At 39.4% G+C, this 19123-nt stretch overlaps 1 protein-coding gene across 11 annotated transcripts in view; it reads right to left on the bottom strand.

The window, feature by feature from the left end:
• The window catches only part of LOC109411329 (phospholipid-transporting ATPase ID), a 421272-nt gene that overhangs the window by 54242 nt on the left and 347907 nt on the right, over window positions 1-19123 (bottom strand). For 6 of the 11 annotated variants that reach the window (XM_029870779.2, XM_062859666.1, XM_062859667.1 and 3 more), the window contains exons 2-9: window positions 13726-14564; window positions 10575-10633; window positions 10276-10488; window positions 3958-4494; window positions 2640-2723; window positions 2440-2574; window positions 2130-2378; window positions 995-1546 (exon numbers count right to left, since the gene is read on the bottom strand). In XM_029870779.2, coding sequence (XP_029726639.2) covers window positions 995-1546; window positions 2130-2378; window positions 2440-2574; window positions 2640-2723; window positions 3958-4494; window positions 10276-10488; window positions 10575-10633; window positions 13726-14458 — 2562 coding nt within the window. In that variant the 5' untranslated portion in view covers window positions 14459-14564. The remainder of the gene's footprint in view (window positions 1-994; window positions 1547-2129; window positions 2379-2439; window positions 2575-2639; window positions 2724-3957; window positions 4495-10275; window positions 10489-10574; window positions 10634-13725; window positions 14565-19123) is intronic. The other 5 variants (XM_062859672.1, XM_062859671.1, XM_062859673.1 and 2 more) reach the window with 3 other exon arrangements.

Here is a 19123-nt window from a genome sequence, read left to right as displayed (position 1 = left end):
TATTGAAAATTCCTTCCAAAATACTAAGGAATAGATTCTGGAATAATTTCTGTAATTGTTGAGAGAACCTTTGGAAAAATCCGAAAAAAATACCTAGTGAAAAATACATAGGGAAGGTCCTAATCACAATCCAAAGCAATTCTTGGAAAAACCTGAAAGAACTGTTTGAGACACTCCTAGAGGAACTTCCAATAATTCAGGAAAATGTCCTAAGAAGTTTCAAGAGGAATTATTCAAATAATTGATCAAGAAAATCGATGAATAATTGGAGTAATACTTAAAGAAACCTCGGAGAAATCAGAGAAATTTAGAAAAGTTTTTGAGAAAAAAAAATCTGAATTTAAAAAAAAACCCTGAAAGAATCTTCGAATCGTTGCGAGATAAAAAATCTCCTGGAATTTCATCTTTTGAAGAAAAACTAAACGTTTGCAAGAACTATTGGAGAAACCCCTGAAAAAATTCCTAAAATACTTTTTGAGATATTTCTCCTTTGGAAAAATTCCATAGAAAACCTCGTGGAGAAAATTTTGTCGATATTTTAGGAGGAATTCTATCAGAAATATTTAAAGAAATACATGACAGAATACAAGCATAAACTTATGTAGCAGTTCTTGAAGAAATATCCCAAAGAATCCCTTAATGAATCCCAGGAGGAATTTCTAAGGAAATTCTTGGACCAGTTTCAGAATAAATATTTTGAGAAATTTCTTCAGAAACTCCTGAAGAAGTCCCACGAAAAATTCCTAGAGAAATTCCTGAAAAAATTTCTAGAGAAGTCCCTGGAGCAATCTTTGAAGAAATACATATACAGGAATGCATTTTATAGGGATACCAGGATGATTTTTAGAAGAAGCTTCAATACATGCTACTACCAACAAAATAAGCTTATGGCGTATCCTCAACTTTAAATAAGAACTTGATTGCAGTAGGAAACAAGCTACAGATTACACGTCTACAGGAAAATAATAAAATTCTAAAAGAAAATCATGCATACATGCACTCCTTGTGTATTACTCCCACTAGGCGGCTCAGTGGTCGTCGAGATCGTCGTCGTTGTGGAGGTCGTTGTGGCATTATCTAGCATCGCGGTAAGGTCGGCCTTTTGGGGCCCGTAGGTCGTTGTTGTAAGCGTGGTTGGCGCCGCCCCTCCCGTAGCCGTGTAGTAATCGGGCGGTTTCGCGGGAATGGGCGTGGTTATCGTTCTTGTCTCGTGACTACTACTGTGCGGACTGAATCTAACGTGCAGGGAGCTAGGTTGCCTGCCGGTGCTTCTACTACTGTTGGTGGCTAGATTGCTAGTGTTTCGAGTGGCGGGACTGACTGATTGTGGCGGGGTGGGTTGCTCCTGTTGGAGCAGTATTTGGTAGTCGTATTTTCCGGCCTTAAGCGTCGTCGAACTGGTCGTGCTAGCGGTCGGAACGGTATTACTAGACGCGGTCGTCGTGATGGTGCTGTCCATGGTTAATACTGAGCTCGGCTGTGGTGTGCTACGACCTGGTGGCTCTTCAGCGTTTAGTAAAAGCGATGTGTTGCTGTTGAATGTTGGCTACACGGCGGTGGTGGTGGTGGTGGTGGGTGTGTTCGTGATTGGATGTGTTGGTGGCGGGAGAGTAGGCGAACAATATATAGTAGTAGTAGATGGAACGAAAGAGAGCATTTTGGTAAAAGACAAAAAAAAAGAAAATTCAATGCGGAGGAGTTATTGGGATGGCAGTATTTCCTGGTAGAATGTGTAGTCTGGCAGAGATTGTGTTAACAAATCGGACACTCAATCGCACGCACACGCACACACACACGTTCCCGATCAAATGTGCAGCTTGATGTCCGCTGACGCTTCAGCAGAGATCAAACACTAGAAACAAAGTTAGAATCCAAACCAAAATGTGCAAGTCTACTTTAGAAATAAGTTAGTTGTTCCAATACGTTACGTTTAACATAGAGATTATGTAAAATGAGGAATGCAAATCAATTTGGAATAAAACTCTCTCGTTAGATTAGTGTATGACGAGGCAGTTGAAGGAAACACTCACACAAGCAAAATGACAAACACAAACATGAGCATCAATTAGTTGCATAAACCAGATCATCACGGTGCCAAAATGGGATTGTTCAAAGTTTCGATCACTTACCTCGGACACCTCGACAGCCTCACCGGTCCTCAGATCGATCACATCGCCGTACGCCCGACCTGCTATGCTACACTTGTTGAATGTCATGATGTTTTGCGTTAGTGTGCCCGTCTTGTCCGAGAAGATGTACTGGATTTGACCCAACTCCTCATTCAGGGTCGTCGTCCGGGCTTTGGCATGTGTTTTCGTTTTGTCGTAGTACATCTTCTCGTCCCAGTTGATTAGAAAGGATTGCGCGAACCGTATTACCTGTAGACGAAGAGTTGGATAATTGGAATGATGTATCGCCCGGAAATTTGGCAACACTTACCTCTACTGAAACATATAACGAAATTGGCACCACTGTATTCAGTACAATTGCGTAGGAAAAAAAGACTAGACATCCAATGATGGTAGCACCCTGTAGATAATCCTTTGGAATTATGTTTTCCCATGGCAGATAAATCTGTGGAAATATGAACGAGAGGGATGAGAATCTGCACAATGGAAGAACGCATTCGGTGTACTTACGGTAAATTTATAGCCTACTATCGCTTCCCATATTGCGGACGCTATCGTACAGAATCCGCAGATGGATAAAAGAAAAAATACTATCTGTAAAAAATAAATACAAAAAAAAAAACACGTTAAGTTCCATCTACATTCGTGTTTGATCGACGTGACGCATATCCCAAAAGCATTGGATTTCCCCATAACGCATGTAAGAGCAGCTTTGAACCGAATTGCTAACACTGATTCATCACAAAGCATGAGTCTACTTGTAGAAGAAATAATGCGTTGGACGTGGATTTAACTGATTCATTTGATTTTTCAATCTTGTGCTCAGTGTTTACACACTGTTTACGCATGGTCTGTGAAAGGAACGATGACAGTATTCTCCATCTGATGAGTGTGGTATTTGATTAAGGTAAATAAGAAAAGCGACTTGAACAAGTCTTCTCTTGTGTGCCAAACAAATAGGTAACAGTTCAGCGGAAAAAAAGAGAGACAGCTGCGTGCTAGCACATTTCATGGAAGATTTATAATCATAAGCATAAATATGAAGCGTTTACATTTAAAATAAATTACTTAAGTAACAATTACGTTAACAATTACGAAAATTTTCTGTTTCTGTTTCTTAAAAAATACATGAGTAGTTTTCTGAAAAACGTTTGAGAAACTTATATCGACGAAAAGTGGACGTTCATACCGATATACTGCCCATGATCGCATATCAGTCCCATCTTTGCTGGGTTTCCTATTCATATGGGACAATTATGCGATCATAGGCAGTATAGTCAATACGACGATAGCTTTTAATGGGATGCAATCGAGAAAATTTCCATCTGAATAGCAGCTGCATTTTTAAACGCATCACTTTCCTATCAGTAACGCATACTTTCCGACACAAATCGTTGCGACTCAATTTGCAAGACTCAATCAGCTCTGATGATGATGATGATGGCTATCAATCATCGCCACATTAGGTCTTCAAGTACATTATTCTATTTTTACTTTCTTCTCAGAAGAGGGTTCTGAGACGCCTTTACTGGCCCGTACCCTCTAACCTCGTTATTTGCAGTTTTTTTCTTCGAAAGAAGAAAAGAAAAAAAATGCAAACCCATCTTTTTTGCCACCCATCCGGTGAGCCGGATGGTGCAACGCGACAGTGGAGTATCTCCCTCACATATTGAATGAGGTCATTTCGGGTTCTGCATCAAGATGCCACGGCCGACCTTTCAAATGGAGTTGTATGGAATACTAAAGAGTTATATACAAATAGCTTTCGGTTTGTAGCTGATTTCTAGTCACGTTTCTCCCACATATGGCCCACACGTCATCTACTTACCCCTATAATTATAAAATTTAATAGCCTATCAATGGTAGTCCGCTTGAACTTGGTTTTCCCCGAGTTCTGCATCAGCTTGGTGTCTTTGCCGGCGAAGATCACCACGCCGTAGCACCACTGGGTATTCCGGATGATGCAACCCCGCAGCAGGATCTTGTCGTTGTCCAGCGCGTAGCGTTGGTTCTTCCACGCCAGGGTTCCCTCGAACTTGTTCAGCAGATTGTTCGGTGGTTCGCACACAATCTCCCCGTTGAACTTCCACAGCAGGTCCTCCTGGTCGCCCATGACGGCCGTCTCCACCAGGCACTGCTTGCACTTGAGATTCGTCTCGCCGTCCAGCTCGGCCGTTTCAATGAAGCACAGCCCGTTCGGTTCGCTGGACGACAGCAGCAGAATGTCCGCCGCCACAAACTGGTCGTTGTCCATGCGGATGATGTCGCCCACCTGGACGCCGGACCACCGTTCGTCCACGAGCTTCCCGTGGCGAAGGGCTTTGGAGCGGCGGTTGTTAACCTGCGAGTCGGACATGTGACGTTGCTGGAAGAAAAATGAGATGTTTCAATGGCAATCTACATACGTGGTTTTCATTACATGCAGCAGTAGCTTTGAACCCCTTATCTGCCCAGAGTCCCATTTATAGGACAGATATTGCGAACAACCGGCGTCCCATTTACAGGACAATACTTCTGGGTACTATAACAGTTCCCCGAATTGCATTACCCCGAAAACCATCTCCCCGAAAACCAATACCCCGAATGGTCCAGTACCCCGAATTCCAACACCCCGAATTATTATTATTATTATTATTATTATTATTGTTATTTAATATAATTCATCCGACAGTTAAGTCTACATGAATGTTAAGAGGTAAAAATTACAACACAAATATAAAACAGTCATCAAAAAAGGTCATCTTAAGCCTCTAATCCTGTTGCGAAACTTGTAAGAAGCCTCGCCAAACTCGAATTCCGACTCCACCGCCGAGAAAGCTCTAATAATAGACGTGAGCGGTTCATTGTAGCCGTAATCTGTACGATGATACCTGGTCTGCAGTAGGGAAGAAGTCCGAAGCACGCGTTGAGGGACACGAAATTCTAACTGCGACAACATTACCCCGAATGGCCAATTTCCTCGAATGCCATTACCCCGAATAGCCCATTTTCTCGAATAGATTATTGCCCCGAAAAAATATTTTGCAATAATGTTGTCACAGGAAACTAATGTCTGTGGAGAAATGAACTTAATTTTTACCAGAAATTTTGCCTTCTTTTGTGCATCGGCTATTCCTTCTAGACTTATGCGTTAATAATGAGATTATGATGTAGAGCAAATGCATTTAATAAAGAATTTTACTCCTTTAATCGTAGGTTGTTCTTTCATCTTATATGGTTACAGTGGATTAGTTGTTTATGCCATCAGTAAGGTAACCCACACTTATATGAAAAACAAAAATTTCGAAAAATGCCAAGTATTACTTCCTAAATCAGTTATTTTGGACCCCAGAAACTACGTTCAAAATTTAGGCAAAATCTGTTGAGCCTAAGGGGGCGCTCAAAACGCTTGAACTTTGTATGGGAAAACTTGGCCAAATGTATGCAGAAATTTTAAGTTTTCGAATTTAGCCGTTAGGTGGCGCTGTAATCGTTCAATAATCAAACCCTTTGGTATTGTATGTCTGGTTGTAGGTCATTTCCCAGAATCCCATTCCCCAGAATGCCGTTCCCCAGAATGGGACATTTCCCAGAAAGTCGTTCCCCAGAATGACCCATTCCCCAGAATTGGACATTCCCCAGAATCGTTTCTATTTTTATTTTCAAATTGGTTTCGGGACATAATTTGAGTAACTCTGATACGGTAGAATGAACAGTACTAAGCTTGTAGTTGCACAAGTGTTTGGCTACATATACCATTACTTAATTGATCGGTGGCTTGTAATAGTAGCTGCTGACTTCATCTGAGATTATCCCTTCTTTTTGAAATTGGCTGTTCTTTCTAGTTGATTTGTTGGAGAGCTCTTTGGCGGCCAAACTGCTTAACTTTATATAAGAGATTGTTCCTTCTTATCATCAAAGGCTGTTCTTTCTAGTTGCACTATTATCATACATGGTTAGAAGGAAAAAGATGACTGACTCTAGCTTTTTTTTCGTACTCGGCGACACACTGTGCATGATACACTACCGCCATCTGTTGAGCGAGAAGTGCGAAAAACATTATTTTTTGCTGGATTCAGGTTAGTGAGTACCATTTTGACTCAAATCACACTAAAACAGGTCAACACGAAATTGCGTCGAGTAAACCCTATTCATCTTTTTTGTAAATTTCTTAATAATGCAAACAAAGTTATTTTAATGTATCAGATTTATATGGCATGTATAAGTAAAATGAATAGTATGAAATTTTTCATTAGTTATTTTTGTGTGCCCATTGGAATAATTACATGTATGGTTGCATCCACCCAAAAAAATTCGAAGGGAATTTGGTCACAAGGATAAAATCCAGTGTCTGGCATCCAAAAACCTTCACTAAGGCATTGACAACTTTACACAAAAGTATCATTTGAAGTAGAACTATTTTTACAAACCTATTCGTGTTATCGTACAATGGAATATGTCGTTCATCATTTCCTTCTAACCGCCTTTGCTGGTATGTAGTATATTGGCAGGCAAACGGCTTATTCTATAAAAGACTCCTCCTTCTTTTTATAATATGCTGTTCTTCCAAACTAAGTTAGATAGATAACGAAGGCACACTTTCAATTTACATGAGCACAAACTGTAACAAGTAAAAACCTAAACTGCTCTAAACTGTAACTGTAGCGCAGTAGTTTGGCGAATATACAGTTAAATTTCCCATCTATATGTTTTGCTTTTTCTAAAAATTCGCTGGTTTGTCTCCGATAGGTCCAAACAACATATTTGCAGTTTGTCCTTTGTCCTAATGAATTACCATCTTTTCTTTTTCATTTTTCATAACACTGGTATATAATTCAACTTCATGCAAAAATGTGGAATTCTACAAGTTAACGTACTATTGGATGTTATTCAAAGTTGAATGATAAAATGACTGTCATTAGTTAGCACTATTATAGAAATACAACCTTCTTTAGGTAAGTAAGCTTCATTACATGAATTTTGAGATACACTAAAGAAGGTATCATTAAATGAAAACCATTTCCATTTGAAAGTTAACTCATTCAACGATTTTTAATTTTCCTGGATGGCAGGGTGATTGACACCACGCTAAAGTGTTCTAGTCTTCCGCTGGAGTTCGGCTAAATCACCTTGAGCTTTAAAAACAAACAATTCACCAAAATTCCCATGGAACCTCTGATTCACATATTTTTTTCTGGGGAATGTCCCATTCTGGGGAATGGATTTCTGGGGATTGGGTCATTCTGGGGAATTCCATTCTGGGGAATGTCGTTCTGGGGAATGGGTTTCTGGGGAATGACATACAATCATTGTGTCTACGATGCTTCGTTCTTGAGTTATGATTTTTCAAAGCAGGTGTTGTCTGTGGAAAATGTTGGTTTTCCACTGGAGTTTTCCGGAAAATTAGGCGACACGATTTTTTTTTCAAATTTGTTTTTGTTCATATATATATATGAACCCTACCTGTAAAAAATCATTGAATTCTGAGAACCTTGGTACCAATTTGTACGATAGTAAAAAAATCTCTATCACGGATATCTTGATTTACTCCAGATAAACCCGTAGGGATTCGTCTCAAAATTTCTCCAGGTATTCAGCTCAGGCTTCTTCCTGGGGTGCCTTGAAGTATTCGTCTAAGGATTGCTCTAGCAACTGGGGCTTCGTGGCCGTGAGGTTAGGAGCGTCAGTCGTCTAGCCGTTTCGTAAGCCTCAAAGTGTTGGATCGATTCCCGCTCCAGTCGGTGAAAACTTTTCGTCAAACGGGAAATTCCCCACTAGACCACTGGGTGTTTCGAGTGTTGTCCGTTGTCTCATGTAAGTAATCGTTCAGTCTGTGCAACCTCTGGTTGAAGATGGTGTAATATCTTTTAACTCCTCCCGAGATTATTTTAGGGATTGATTGATTGATTGATTCTGCCCGGGTTTCCTTCAAGGATTTCTCTAGGATTCTTCCAGGATTTTGGCTATGTAGGACTCCTTCAGGCTTTTTTTGTGTAAATCCGTTTTATATTCGTCCCAGGATTCTACCATTGATTCTTTCTTCCACTCTTTAACTGATTATCACCGACATTCCATAAGGGATTACTCCTTCTTCTTCTTCTTTCTGGCTCTACGTTCCCATTGGGACTTGGCCTGCCTCGCTTCAACTTAGTGTTCTTTGAGCATTTCCACAGTCATTAATTGAAGGGCTTCCTTTGCCTGCCATTGCATGAATTTGTATAATGTGAGGCAAGTACAATGATACACTATGCCCAGGGAGTGAGAAAATTTTCCCGACCAGAACGGGAATCGAACCCGCCGTCTCCGGATTGGCGATCCATAGCCTTAACCACTAGGCTAACTGGGCTCCAGGGAGTCCAAAATTCTTCCAGGGTTTTCTCCTAGGATTCATTCCGAGTTCCCTTGATTGATACGTCCTGGGATTTTATTAGGGATACCTCATCTAGGAATCTCTTCAGGGCATTCTTCCGGGATTTCTTCAGGGTTATTTTTCGACATTCCAGCAGGGATTCATTGATTTCTCCTTGCATTTGTTTAGGGATTTCTCCCGAATGCCTTCTTCGTTCTTTTAAAGATTATTCCCGAGGCCCCATTACTACTGCAGCATTCTTGATGGATTTTCTCCCGGGATTCTTAGAGTAATTTCTCGCAGCACTTTTATCGGGATTGCTTCAACGGTATCCCCTGGGATTCCTTTCGAGATTCCTTATTTGAATTTCCTTTCTCCTGAGTTTTCCTCAGGGATTCCTTCCTGGATTGTTTCATGAATCAGCATTCCCTAATTTATTTAGGAATTCTGCCCAGAGCTCTTCTCGAGATTTCACTCGGGATTCCTTCAGGATTTCTTCCGGATTTTTTTGAGGGTGTCCTCCATGGATTACTTCCGATATTCCTACTAGGTTTTTCTCAATAGTTAACAAACCATGGTTTACAAAGAATGTGAAGATATGCTACAAGAAGCAGAAGAAATAACTACAAGTCATAATATCATGACGAAAACGATGAATGTCATTAATATTTTATGAATCCAAATGTTGCCATGATCAAATTTGTTGTACACCGGCACAACCTAAACTTCTATTTTGTTTTTTCACTTTTCCTAAACATGTATTTCAAGGGGTTTCAGGAGCGTTCCAGGGATTTGAAAAACGTTCCATGGGTTTTTAAGGGATTTCACTGGCGTTACAGGGGTGTTCCAAAGGGATTAAGGGGGTTGAGGGTGTCCCAGTTGTATTTCAGAAGCAAACAATTCGTTTCCGAAAACATGACGAATGATTCATAAAATCATAAAATATACCGTTTTATGATACCCTGACTACAAGCCATAATATCATGACGAAAAAGACGAATAAATATGTCATAAATATGTTTTACAATTTCCCTTTTTTAATGACGCCAAAGACGTTACGCCAAACCTTTTCTGGTTTACCTTTATAAAACATTATGACGCTCAGTCAAAGAATAAGGCTTATCATCATGATCCAGAATGCATGCAGCATGATTTCATGGCTCAAATTTATAATTATTAGCGCTTAATATAAAAACCGTAACGTCGAAGCTATGTTACAGCAACATTCTTCTTGCTATCATGCTGATTTCTTATGGTGTATATCCAAAACACACATTTATCCCCCTAATCATGACGCATTTTGCCAGTTACGGGTTCCGGATTTTTACCCCTGTGGGGTTTCAGGAGCGATCCATGGATTTTCAAGAGGTTTCTAGAAGTGTTTCAGAGCCCAGGGGTGTTTCAGAGGGTTCAGCGGCGTTCCATGATATTTCAGAGGCGTTCCAAGGGGATTGCAAGGGGTTTCAGAGACGTTCCATGGGTGTTCTCGGGAATTTTTGGGTGGCTTCAGGGGCGTTTCAGGGGATTTATCCCTAATATCGCCTGAAATATTGCAACAGCTTCAAACACTTCTGAACATTCCCTGAAACTTCCTTGAAATCTCCCCTAAATCTCTTTGGACAGTATTTAGTTGGAGACTTAAATTTTGAGACAGCGGCTGTTAACGCGTTTAGAGTGTAATTCTAAAGGGGCTTATTCTGAGAGTTGGTGAACCCAATAGTGTATTCTCGAAGGAAATATATCGTAAAATGTGTTGATTTACGAATAACGCAATTACTTAGTTTCTCTTGTTAGACCCAACCCGAAAACCCAACTTACAAAATCATCGTACGCATCCTTGATGGCCGTCAGCATCAGGACCCCGATCAACGGGATCGCCGTGGTGACCGGTGTCAGCGAGGAGATCGCCGGTATCAACTGCAGTATCAGGAGGCACAGGAAATAAAAATTGGCAAGACGTTGGAACTGCTCCAGCAGGTTCAAAGGCAGAAACGTTAAAATGCTGTACTTGGACGTTTTGATGTAGTTATTCTGCGGAAAGTGGGGGTTGTTGATTAGTGGTGGGAGTCAGTGTGTGGGAGGGGGTTGGACGTGATTTAAAGTAGGGAGACACTTACCGCATATTTGAATTGTGTGTTGTATTCTCTATCGTTCGCTCGTATTCTACGTTCATTTTCTGAAAACGAGAAAGAGGGAAAACACAGATTTGATAAGTAATGGTCCTTGATGGGAGTATCGAAACGTAAATATAAATGGCAAGGCATGTTGACATGGTAAAGCTCCATTGGAGACGATTGGAGCATGTGTTAAATGATGTTTGATATTCGCACCTATCTAGTGGGTAAACTACAGTGTGTTCAGATTCTGTTAAGCTGATGGATTGGAAGTGTATCGATAATTGACGGGAAATGTAGGGTGAAATGCGAAATGGTCATTTCGGGATGATATGCGAAATGTGTCAGGAGCGCTAAACACGTTCGTATGATACCGAGCACGTCTACATCGGAGGTGCACAGGCAGATCACGTCGATTCGAAAAGCGTGCAATAATGGTTAAAGGGTGTAAGCGATAAAAGCGATTATCGAACAGAAGAGTAGTTCCTAGGACGTTGGTTCAGTTGTATTCGAGCGCACTGAGGTGCGGCAATGTGCGTATAGGCTGTGGAGTGTAGAAGTTGCTCCATTCATAAAAGGATTTAGGAGAATGCGTTACAAAATGAACTGTTCAGGATTTAGAATCAATACAAAGACAAAGATTTATGATACAAGATACGCCAAATGCTAAGCTGTTCATGATTGTTCTAACAAACATTAAGAAAATGCAATTATTTGCATTTATCTTCCCAATCCATCGGAACTCAGAAGCATCAGCTCCGCACAATTGGCTCAATACAAGGATCCGCATTGTAATTGATTATACTTTTTCTTCTCCTATGTATCCTCTCCATGCTTAATCATAAGTATAGAGTAGATAATAAAGAATTTACGTCATAGCGAATCAGCCAGCAATTTGGTTGCTATATCGAAATTGCAACTGAAATAGTCACACATATATAGCACCAAAGAAATCGTATTCAATGCACGAAACAGGCATATACATACTAAAGTGGAGGCCATATCGAAACATATATACGATTACTGCGATTCCATCCAACATAATTTACGATTTCTCGAAAAATTTCTACGATTTCGCCGATTTTATTCGTCTAAATATACGATTATGCATGATCTTATTGCGATTGAGAGTACCAATATACGACTCAAGATTTTCGAATAAAAAAAAACAATTGGTGTTCAGTGAGAATCGAATTTAGGTCCTTTGATTGAGAACTGCGCGTTATCTCTATTGGCTATATTGCCAAGTTGAAAGCAGAGAGTTCAAAGTGAATGGCATGAAACGAATAAAAATTAGCATGATACGATGCGAGACTTGTGGTGGTAGCGTTGTTGTTGTGCATTGAGTGGCATCAACACTGGTGCCATGCAAGAGGCCCGGAATTCACATCGTTGTTGGTGGAATACATTACTTATTGTAAGTCATCTGCTAGCATGGAAACCTATATATTTGGTTGAAATTATTGCTACCATGGTTGGAATGTGTCAACAACAACAAAAATCCAAATTTGTGATCAATACATTTTTTTTCTTTTTCTTTATCATACAAATATGTAAACAAAACCATTTACGATTTCCGAGATTAAGATTCGACTATTAAAAGTGCAGTAACAATCATATGCGACTGTAAAAATGAATTTACGATTTCTACGATTTCATTCACTTCGTATACGACGCAAGTGTGAGGCAAACGATCAATATACAACATTGTTATAGTTGTATACGATTTCACCGATTTTCATCATACCTTTAGGTAGCAAGCTCGATTTAGCAGATTCATATACGATGTGAAGCGACGATTTCCACGATTCAACGAAATTATATATACGATGCTAGCGAACTTACAGCTTGACACTAAGAATGTATGTTTTTTTCACGATTCTATCCGATTCTGTGCGATCCTACCGATATATCGCGATAGCATCTCGCACCTTTTATGATCGGAGACGACTTTATAAAACAAAGTCGTAATTGAAATTTAATTTGACATGAAATGCGATTTTACGCAATCATTGTCAACAAATATACATATTATTATACAATTCTGATTCAATATATGTGAATATACGATTTTTTCCACACAATGATTTACGATATGTGGTTGGCTGGGACGTTCGAACAGTTCGAAAATATGTTTTGAACCATTCTTCCCTAACTTATGATTACCACAGGAGCCACGCTGGCCACTTTGATGAAGTGTTCTTGCCGTGGGGTCTGCGTGTAAGTGTTGTTGAACAGAAAAATCTTCACTACATCCATACACATATTGAAGTTGAAGTGGGTCAAAGCAGGATTGATGGTTGATTACTATCGAACTGTGTCAAGAAAAAGGCTTGGATTTCTCCGGTGGAAAGAGTGATGGTGTCTGCAGTCATGCACGCAAGCAGGAATAGAATGGAATGATAGGGATAAGTTCAGGAAGTGGCGTTCATGCTTGCCACATATTTCTGTGGTCTAGAACTACGTCCTAAAAATGCATGACGCAACATTAACATTATTTCTAATAGCATTAAGACGCCATAATAATCAACAACAGAAGGAAGGTGTGATGTAATGACGTATTCGGACTACCCGCAATTACGTCGCAACATATTGCGTGATAGAACTTTAGAACGTCACGTGTCCGAGCTTCACGCGTCTTTCAATATACTTCAAATGCCTTAACTAGATTCTTTGGATAAAAACATTCATATATGCGAGTATCTTTTGTGTAGATAAGATAAATACCTATGCTTTTTTATTTACCAAAAAGGACGCTTTGCATAATTAGTGAGTCATTTTAGCTCTAGATTCACATTTGAGAAGGACCTAAGTAAAAAATCAAATTGAAATCAATTCATGCGAAATTAATTGTGCCACCTGAAATGTTGGGGCCCGGGGCCATGGCCCTTCCATTGTCTCCTTAAAACCGGCCCTGTGTAAATGTTATAGCTGATCATTAAGCGGAGTTATGAATATTGAAAAATATATAGTTATAATAATGAAATAGGATGCTTTATACACACGATAAGCTTTGATTCAAAAAACTAATAGCAAGTGCGTGACTATTTCTACATAAAGAACGTGGACGGACATGCATACAAAACAATCAACAATAAATGCCACAAAACAACAAAAAAGAACGCCGACAGCGAAGGCTAATAACAAGCTTTACCCCCAAACTTTGGCCGAAATCGGCCGGCTCCATTCGATATGTACGATTGTCGGCGGTCAAATGACGATTTGGTATCGCTTTTGTGGATTTGTGATTTCGTCACCTTGGCACTGTTCCACATACCAAGCTTCTCCAGCACGGTCACGATCGAGGCCTTGAGCCCGTACTGCCCGTGACCACTACCACTACCGGCCCCGATCGATCCGTCGGCACGTCCGCCCCCACAGTCACCACTACCCGATCTAGCATAGTAACGGCTACTTCCACCTCCGCCACCACTACTTCCAACGCGGCGTCGGTCGCAGTAGGAGCCCGTTCCCGTCCTGCCGGAACTGCCCCGCGGCGCCATGTCGCCAATGCTCTCGAAGCTTTCCAGCACCGGAGCATCGTCGAGCGTGTTGGAGCTATCCTCCACATGGAAGTTGATATCTATGATACCCTCGTTCTCACCACTAGCGTAGAAGTTAACGTTCGGCTCCGACCGCTGCGGATACAGCGGCCGTATCGACGCCAGATTGTACAGACTACCGCAGCTCTGCGAGTTGGACTTTCGTCGGCTGGTCCGATTCCGCCGGAAGCGTTTCCGCCTCGGTGGCGAACAGGGTCGCGGCACACCACCGCCGGCAGCTCCCATCCCCCCGGCGATTTCCAAATCATCCTCATCGCTGCTATCCTGCCGAATTTCCAGAATTTCAAGCTCGACCGAATCTGTCGTCGCATTCGAGATGGGCATTTTCCCGCGCGCGCACAATCACTCAAACACTACCACACTTCCTCTTCAGTTTCCTTCATTTGGACCGCGGTGGGGTATCGCTTTTCTCGTTCCGTGTTGGTATTTTCTAGGAGCACATAATGGAAGTTTATGAAACATCTAATCAATGTAATTAACTACCAATGATGATCGGCGATGGTTCATCAGTTATTGATCACTGACCGCAAGCCACGTTCGCTGAGTCTTCTGCATTGTAGGTTTGGAAGCTGGTAGAGAGTAATTTTTTAATTATACTCATTACATTTTCTCATCTCGTTCACAGAAAAATATCCATTAACAACCACCTCCACCCCAACCCCAAGACGCATTTTTCCCAGAATATGAAGATGACGAAGGAAGCTTCGGCACAAAGATGACGTTAACGATGATGACGGTGATAATGTACTTAAGCTTCAAATTTATATGGTTTTATTTACTTTTCTGAAGTAAAATAATCCAGCGTCATATGGTAGCGAAAGAAGCCAACAAGAATAAACCAGCAAGGCCTTCAATATAGCACCAACTGTATGACACATTCAAACTTTTTTCAAAGCGTTGCACTTTAAAATTATGAAATTTGCAATCTACGGTTATTACGGATGGTTATCATATAGGCATAACTGAGGGCTGAAGTCGTTGGAAACCGTAGTCATATGTTAACAACCAAATATCATTGAATAGGTATGTTCTTGTCTGTAGCAAATTCTGAAACGATGTTCGGTGCTGGCGATTGTGGCCACCACGCGACTGACGGAAGGTTAATAGTAATAGACTTTTTTCGGCAGCTTTTTTTTTCTTTTACAGCCGAAAAGTTAACGAAACTTATGCTATGGATCTGCTAGAAATTATTCTGAGTAAATTTCTCTCGGAGTGTAGAAGTGTGTTTGTGCTGCAACAAGGTTTTTAAAATATTCATTTAGGACTTCTAACAAAAAGTGCGATCTGAATTCTTGAGGTTATTTTAGCAGAGCTCTGGCGTAAATGTTTCAAAATTTCGTCAAAAAGCGCAAACGCAAAGCATGATCCGAGTGGAATTTATCCAGCATATTTTCTAGGCAAAATAGGACGAAATTGTCTTTTTAGAAATGGTTCAAAATGTATGAAAATGTTACACAAAATGTCATTCGAACACATGTTTGATGTTCGGTATATTTTTAGCGGATACTTTTGTCAAAATTACGAAATTGCTGAACGCTATTTTTCTCTAACCTCCACTGAATATTGCAGCTAACAGTGCTGACGACGGAAATTTTTAAAAAGTTAATATTGAGCTTCTCGAGAATTTTTAGCATTTCGACAAGTTTCTCTTCGACCTCTAGGTTGCGCGCCAGGGTATAATGTGTGTTGGGCACTTTGCGACGATTAACTCAAATCCGCACACCAGCGCACAATTTGCGCGCCGATTGCCTATGCGCCAAGTTTTTCACTAGCCAAATCACTATTAATCAGTGGTTTAATGAAGTAAAAGCGTTGTTACCGTCAATAATATCTTTGTTGTACATTATTTCCAGACATAAAGACGTTCAATATTTTAGACAAAAAATGGAACCGAACCCTAAGAGAGATAGAGCTCTTGGCGCGAACCATTTTGACACTTGTTTATTTACATTTTGTATGGCGCACAGCCCGGCGCACCATTTGTTGGCCGGTATGCGGATTTCAGAAAAGATTCGCAATACTGAATACTTCAACATTTGTTGCTAATATGTTCATCACACGTAAATTCTCTCCTGTAGTGGAAAAAATGTTACTGATCAATCACCAATTTTGACTTTTTTTACTGAACTGTCGTCATAGTGATTTCTACTTGCGTGTACATACACATTGTATTACACGAACACTACTTGAGTTACTGGCGGAAAATAGTAAACAAAAAACCAGCTGTTCCCGGCAAACTCAAACGGGAGTATTTTCCACCTGTAGATTTGCATTAGCATTCGTCATACCGCGCTGCGAGAACTCAATTGAATTACCGAACACAGTGTTATTTTGGGCATAGCTGTCAAACAGTTTAAACTTACGCCATCTTTTTCGATTTCCGCGTCAATAAGTAAAGAAGTTAGTTTCTGCATTTTAAAACAATATTAATATTTTATTACTAAAGATCGTTATGAAATACTGAGCAACTCAGCATTTTACTCATAAATCTCGAAATAGCAATCGAACTAGGTCAAATAAGTTCCGTGATTTCAGATGAAATTGATCACTTTTCATAGTTTTTTGCGAATATTTTTTTAATGCTTATCGTAATGGTTAAATTCGATGCTTTAGAACAACAACGACCATGGTTTTCATCACTAAACGAGGTTGAAAATTCTACTGCAAATCATTTTCTTACAAACAATATCATTTGAATAAAAAAATCAAAAATTTTACTTTCGGGGTGAAATTGATCAATCAGTGAAATGTTGTTGTACAGGGGATAGACAAAATGATCGGGACAAGCAAAATTTTCATTTCTCAAAAAATGCTGTAGCTGTAACTTTTCTAAAAATGCATTAAATATTCTCAAATTTTCACTGAAAGCTGATCAACTAGCTGTGTATCAGTGGACAAAATTTGGAAAAGATCGGGCTATTCTGCACGAAGTTATAAGCATTTCAGAAAAAGATAGAAATATCCGATAGCCAACTTTGAGCTGTTATATCTCCGGATTCAATGCACCGAATGCAATGAAATTTTGTTTATTTATGACTTATATAATGAGCTTGAAATTACTAACAAGAGAAAAAGTTTTAGCGATTTCATTAATTTTATGATTTATTAGTAAATTGGTCTATTTTTAATATGCATCCCAATACTTTTTAAATGAATTGCCGCCTATGTTGTTACTTTCTTTCAAAACATATCTGTATTCAAGACAATCGGAGGGGATTTAAATGAACTATAACTAGCATCTTGAATTTTGAAACGATGTTGAAATTTAAGAAAATTTGGTGTTTTATTAGAAAAATAATCTAATCGTTATAATTTTCTTCGGTGTTAAAAATTTTAGGTTATGTCAAAAGTTTTTCAAAGCTCATTATATAAATCATGAATGGTCAAAATTTCATTGCATTCGGTTCATTCAATCCGGAGATATAACAGCTCAAAGTTGGCTATCGGATATTTCTACCTTTTTTTAGAATCTTTATAACTTCGTGCAGAATAGTTCGATCTTTTCCAAATTTTGTCCACTGATACACAAATAGTTGATCAACTTACAGTGAAAATTTGAGAATATTTGATGCACTTTTCGAAAAGTTACAGCTATTTGAAATTTTTTTGAGAAGGGAAAATTTTGCCTGTCCCGATCATTTTGTCTATCCCCTGTAAGTGCTGAAATAGTAGTTTTCGCAACAAGGTGCAGAATGAGGATTTTTACAGCATGAGTCGTACATTTATCCGACGAGGCTTGCCGGGTTGGATAATTTCGACGAGTGCTGTAAAAATCGAGTTCTGCACCGAGTTGCGTACAACGTTTTTTAATTCCATCAAACTGAACACTGGTATTCATAGCCATGTTTAAAAAAGTATGATCAGAGCAGGTTATACTGTGTAGTTGTCACAACTTTTCAAAACTGCGTCCAGAATTCACCAAGAAGTTGCTCAAAACTGAAAACAGTGCTGTAATGGTTCATTGCGCAACGCAAACCAGTGCTGTAATGAACAATTACAGCTCTGCTAAATTGGTGTGAGAAAGTAGGCCTTTTCCTGTCGAATTTGCGTGAGGTAAAACAACCTATTACGATGAGAAATTGCAAAAATATTTTTTCCACCTGAATCAACCACACCAGAATGCGAAGAGCTTTGCAAATAAATGTTTAATTAAGTTTAAAGTTCAATAAATCTTAAGAAATCGGCTGAACTGATGCAATTTCCATATTAAATATGTTATAACTTCCAGAAAAAGTACAATTTGATGCATAAATTTCAATATTTGTAGAACTTTTGATGAAGAAATCGGGTTAGGCGAATATTTGGCAGCTAAAAACATTCATTCGAATATTCATTACATTTGCGATACAGCTACGGTAACAAAAGTTTGAAAGTGTCTTCGAAGTTCGCCTAACACGTAATTTCGGAAAATATTGAATTCCATACAGAAATATGAGACAAATTGGGTGTAAAACACGTAAACTCATTAATCAATAACTATAATTGATTCAATTACCGAAATGATCACCGAGCGCTTTGCCGTTCTAATCTTGTCAAAAAATACTGAGATCGGTAAATAAAGTTGGTGTGCATGCTGTTAGCTGGCCAGGTGTTTATTTTATAAGAATCTTTTGCAGAAAGTAAAAAATAATCAGGCAGAATGCTGTAGCTACGTTTTAACTAATCACTATTACAATTAATGAATGGCAATTAATGAATTATCCGATTAACTATTACAGGTAGCACGAGGCGCTTTTTGCAGATGTTTCATGGATTGTAGAAAGACAGTTCAAATACTGCTTTTCAAATAATTTATAAATGGTATAACTCGAACTCACTAAACATGAAATATAGAATAACTGTTCCTCCATCGACAAATTACTTATCATGCCGGTTTTCTCCAAGAATATAACTATTGTTGCAACGAATCCCACCATTAAAATTTCCTTCAGAAATTTTACAAAAAAATATGTGAAGGTATTTTAAATAACAATTTATTTTAAAGCTATG

Source organism: Aedes albopictus, chromosome 3 (assembly GCF_035046485.1).
Source record: "Aedes albopictus strain Foshan chromosome 3, AalbF5, whole genome shotgun sequence".
In the NCBI taxonomy this organism is placed as follows: Eukaryota; Metazoa; Arthropoda; class Insecta; order Diptera; family Culicidae; genus Aedes; species Aedes albopictus.
This window is presented reverse-complemented; position numbering and strand designations above follow the sequence as displayed.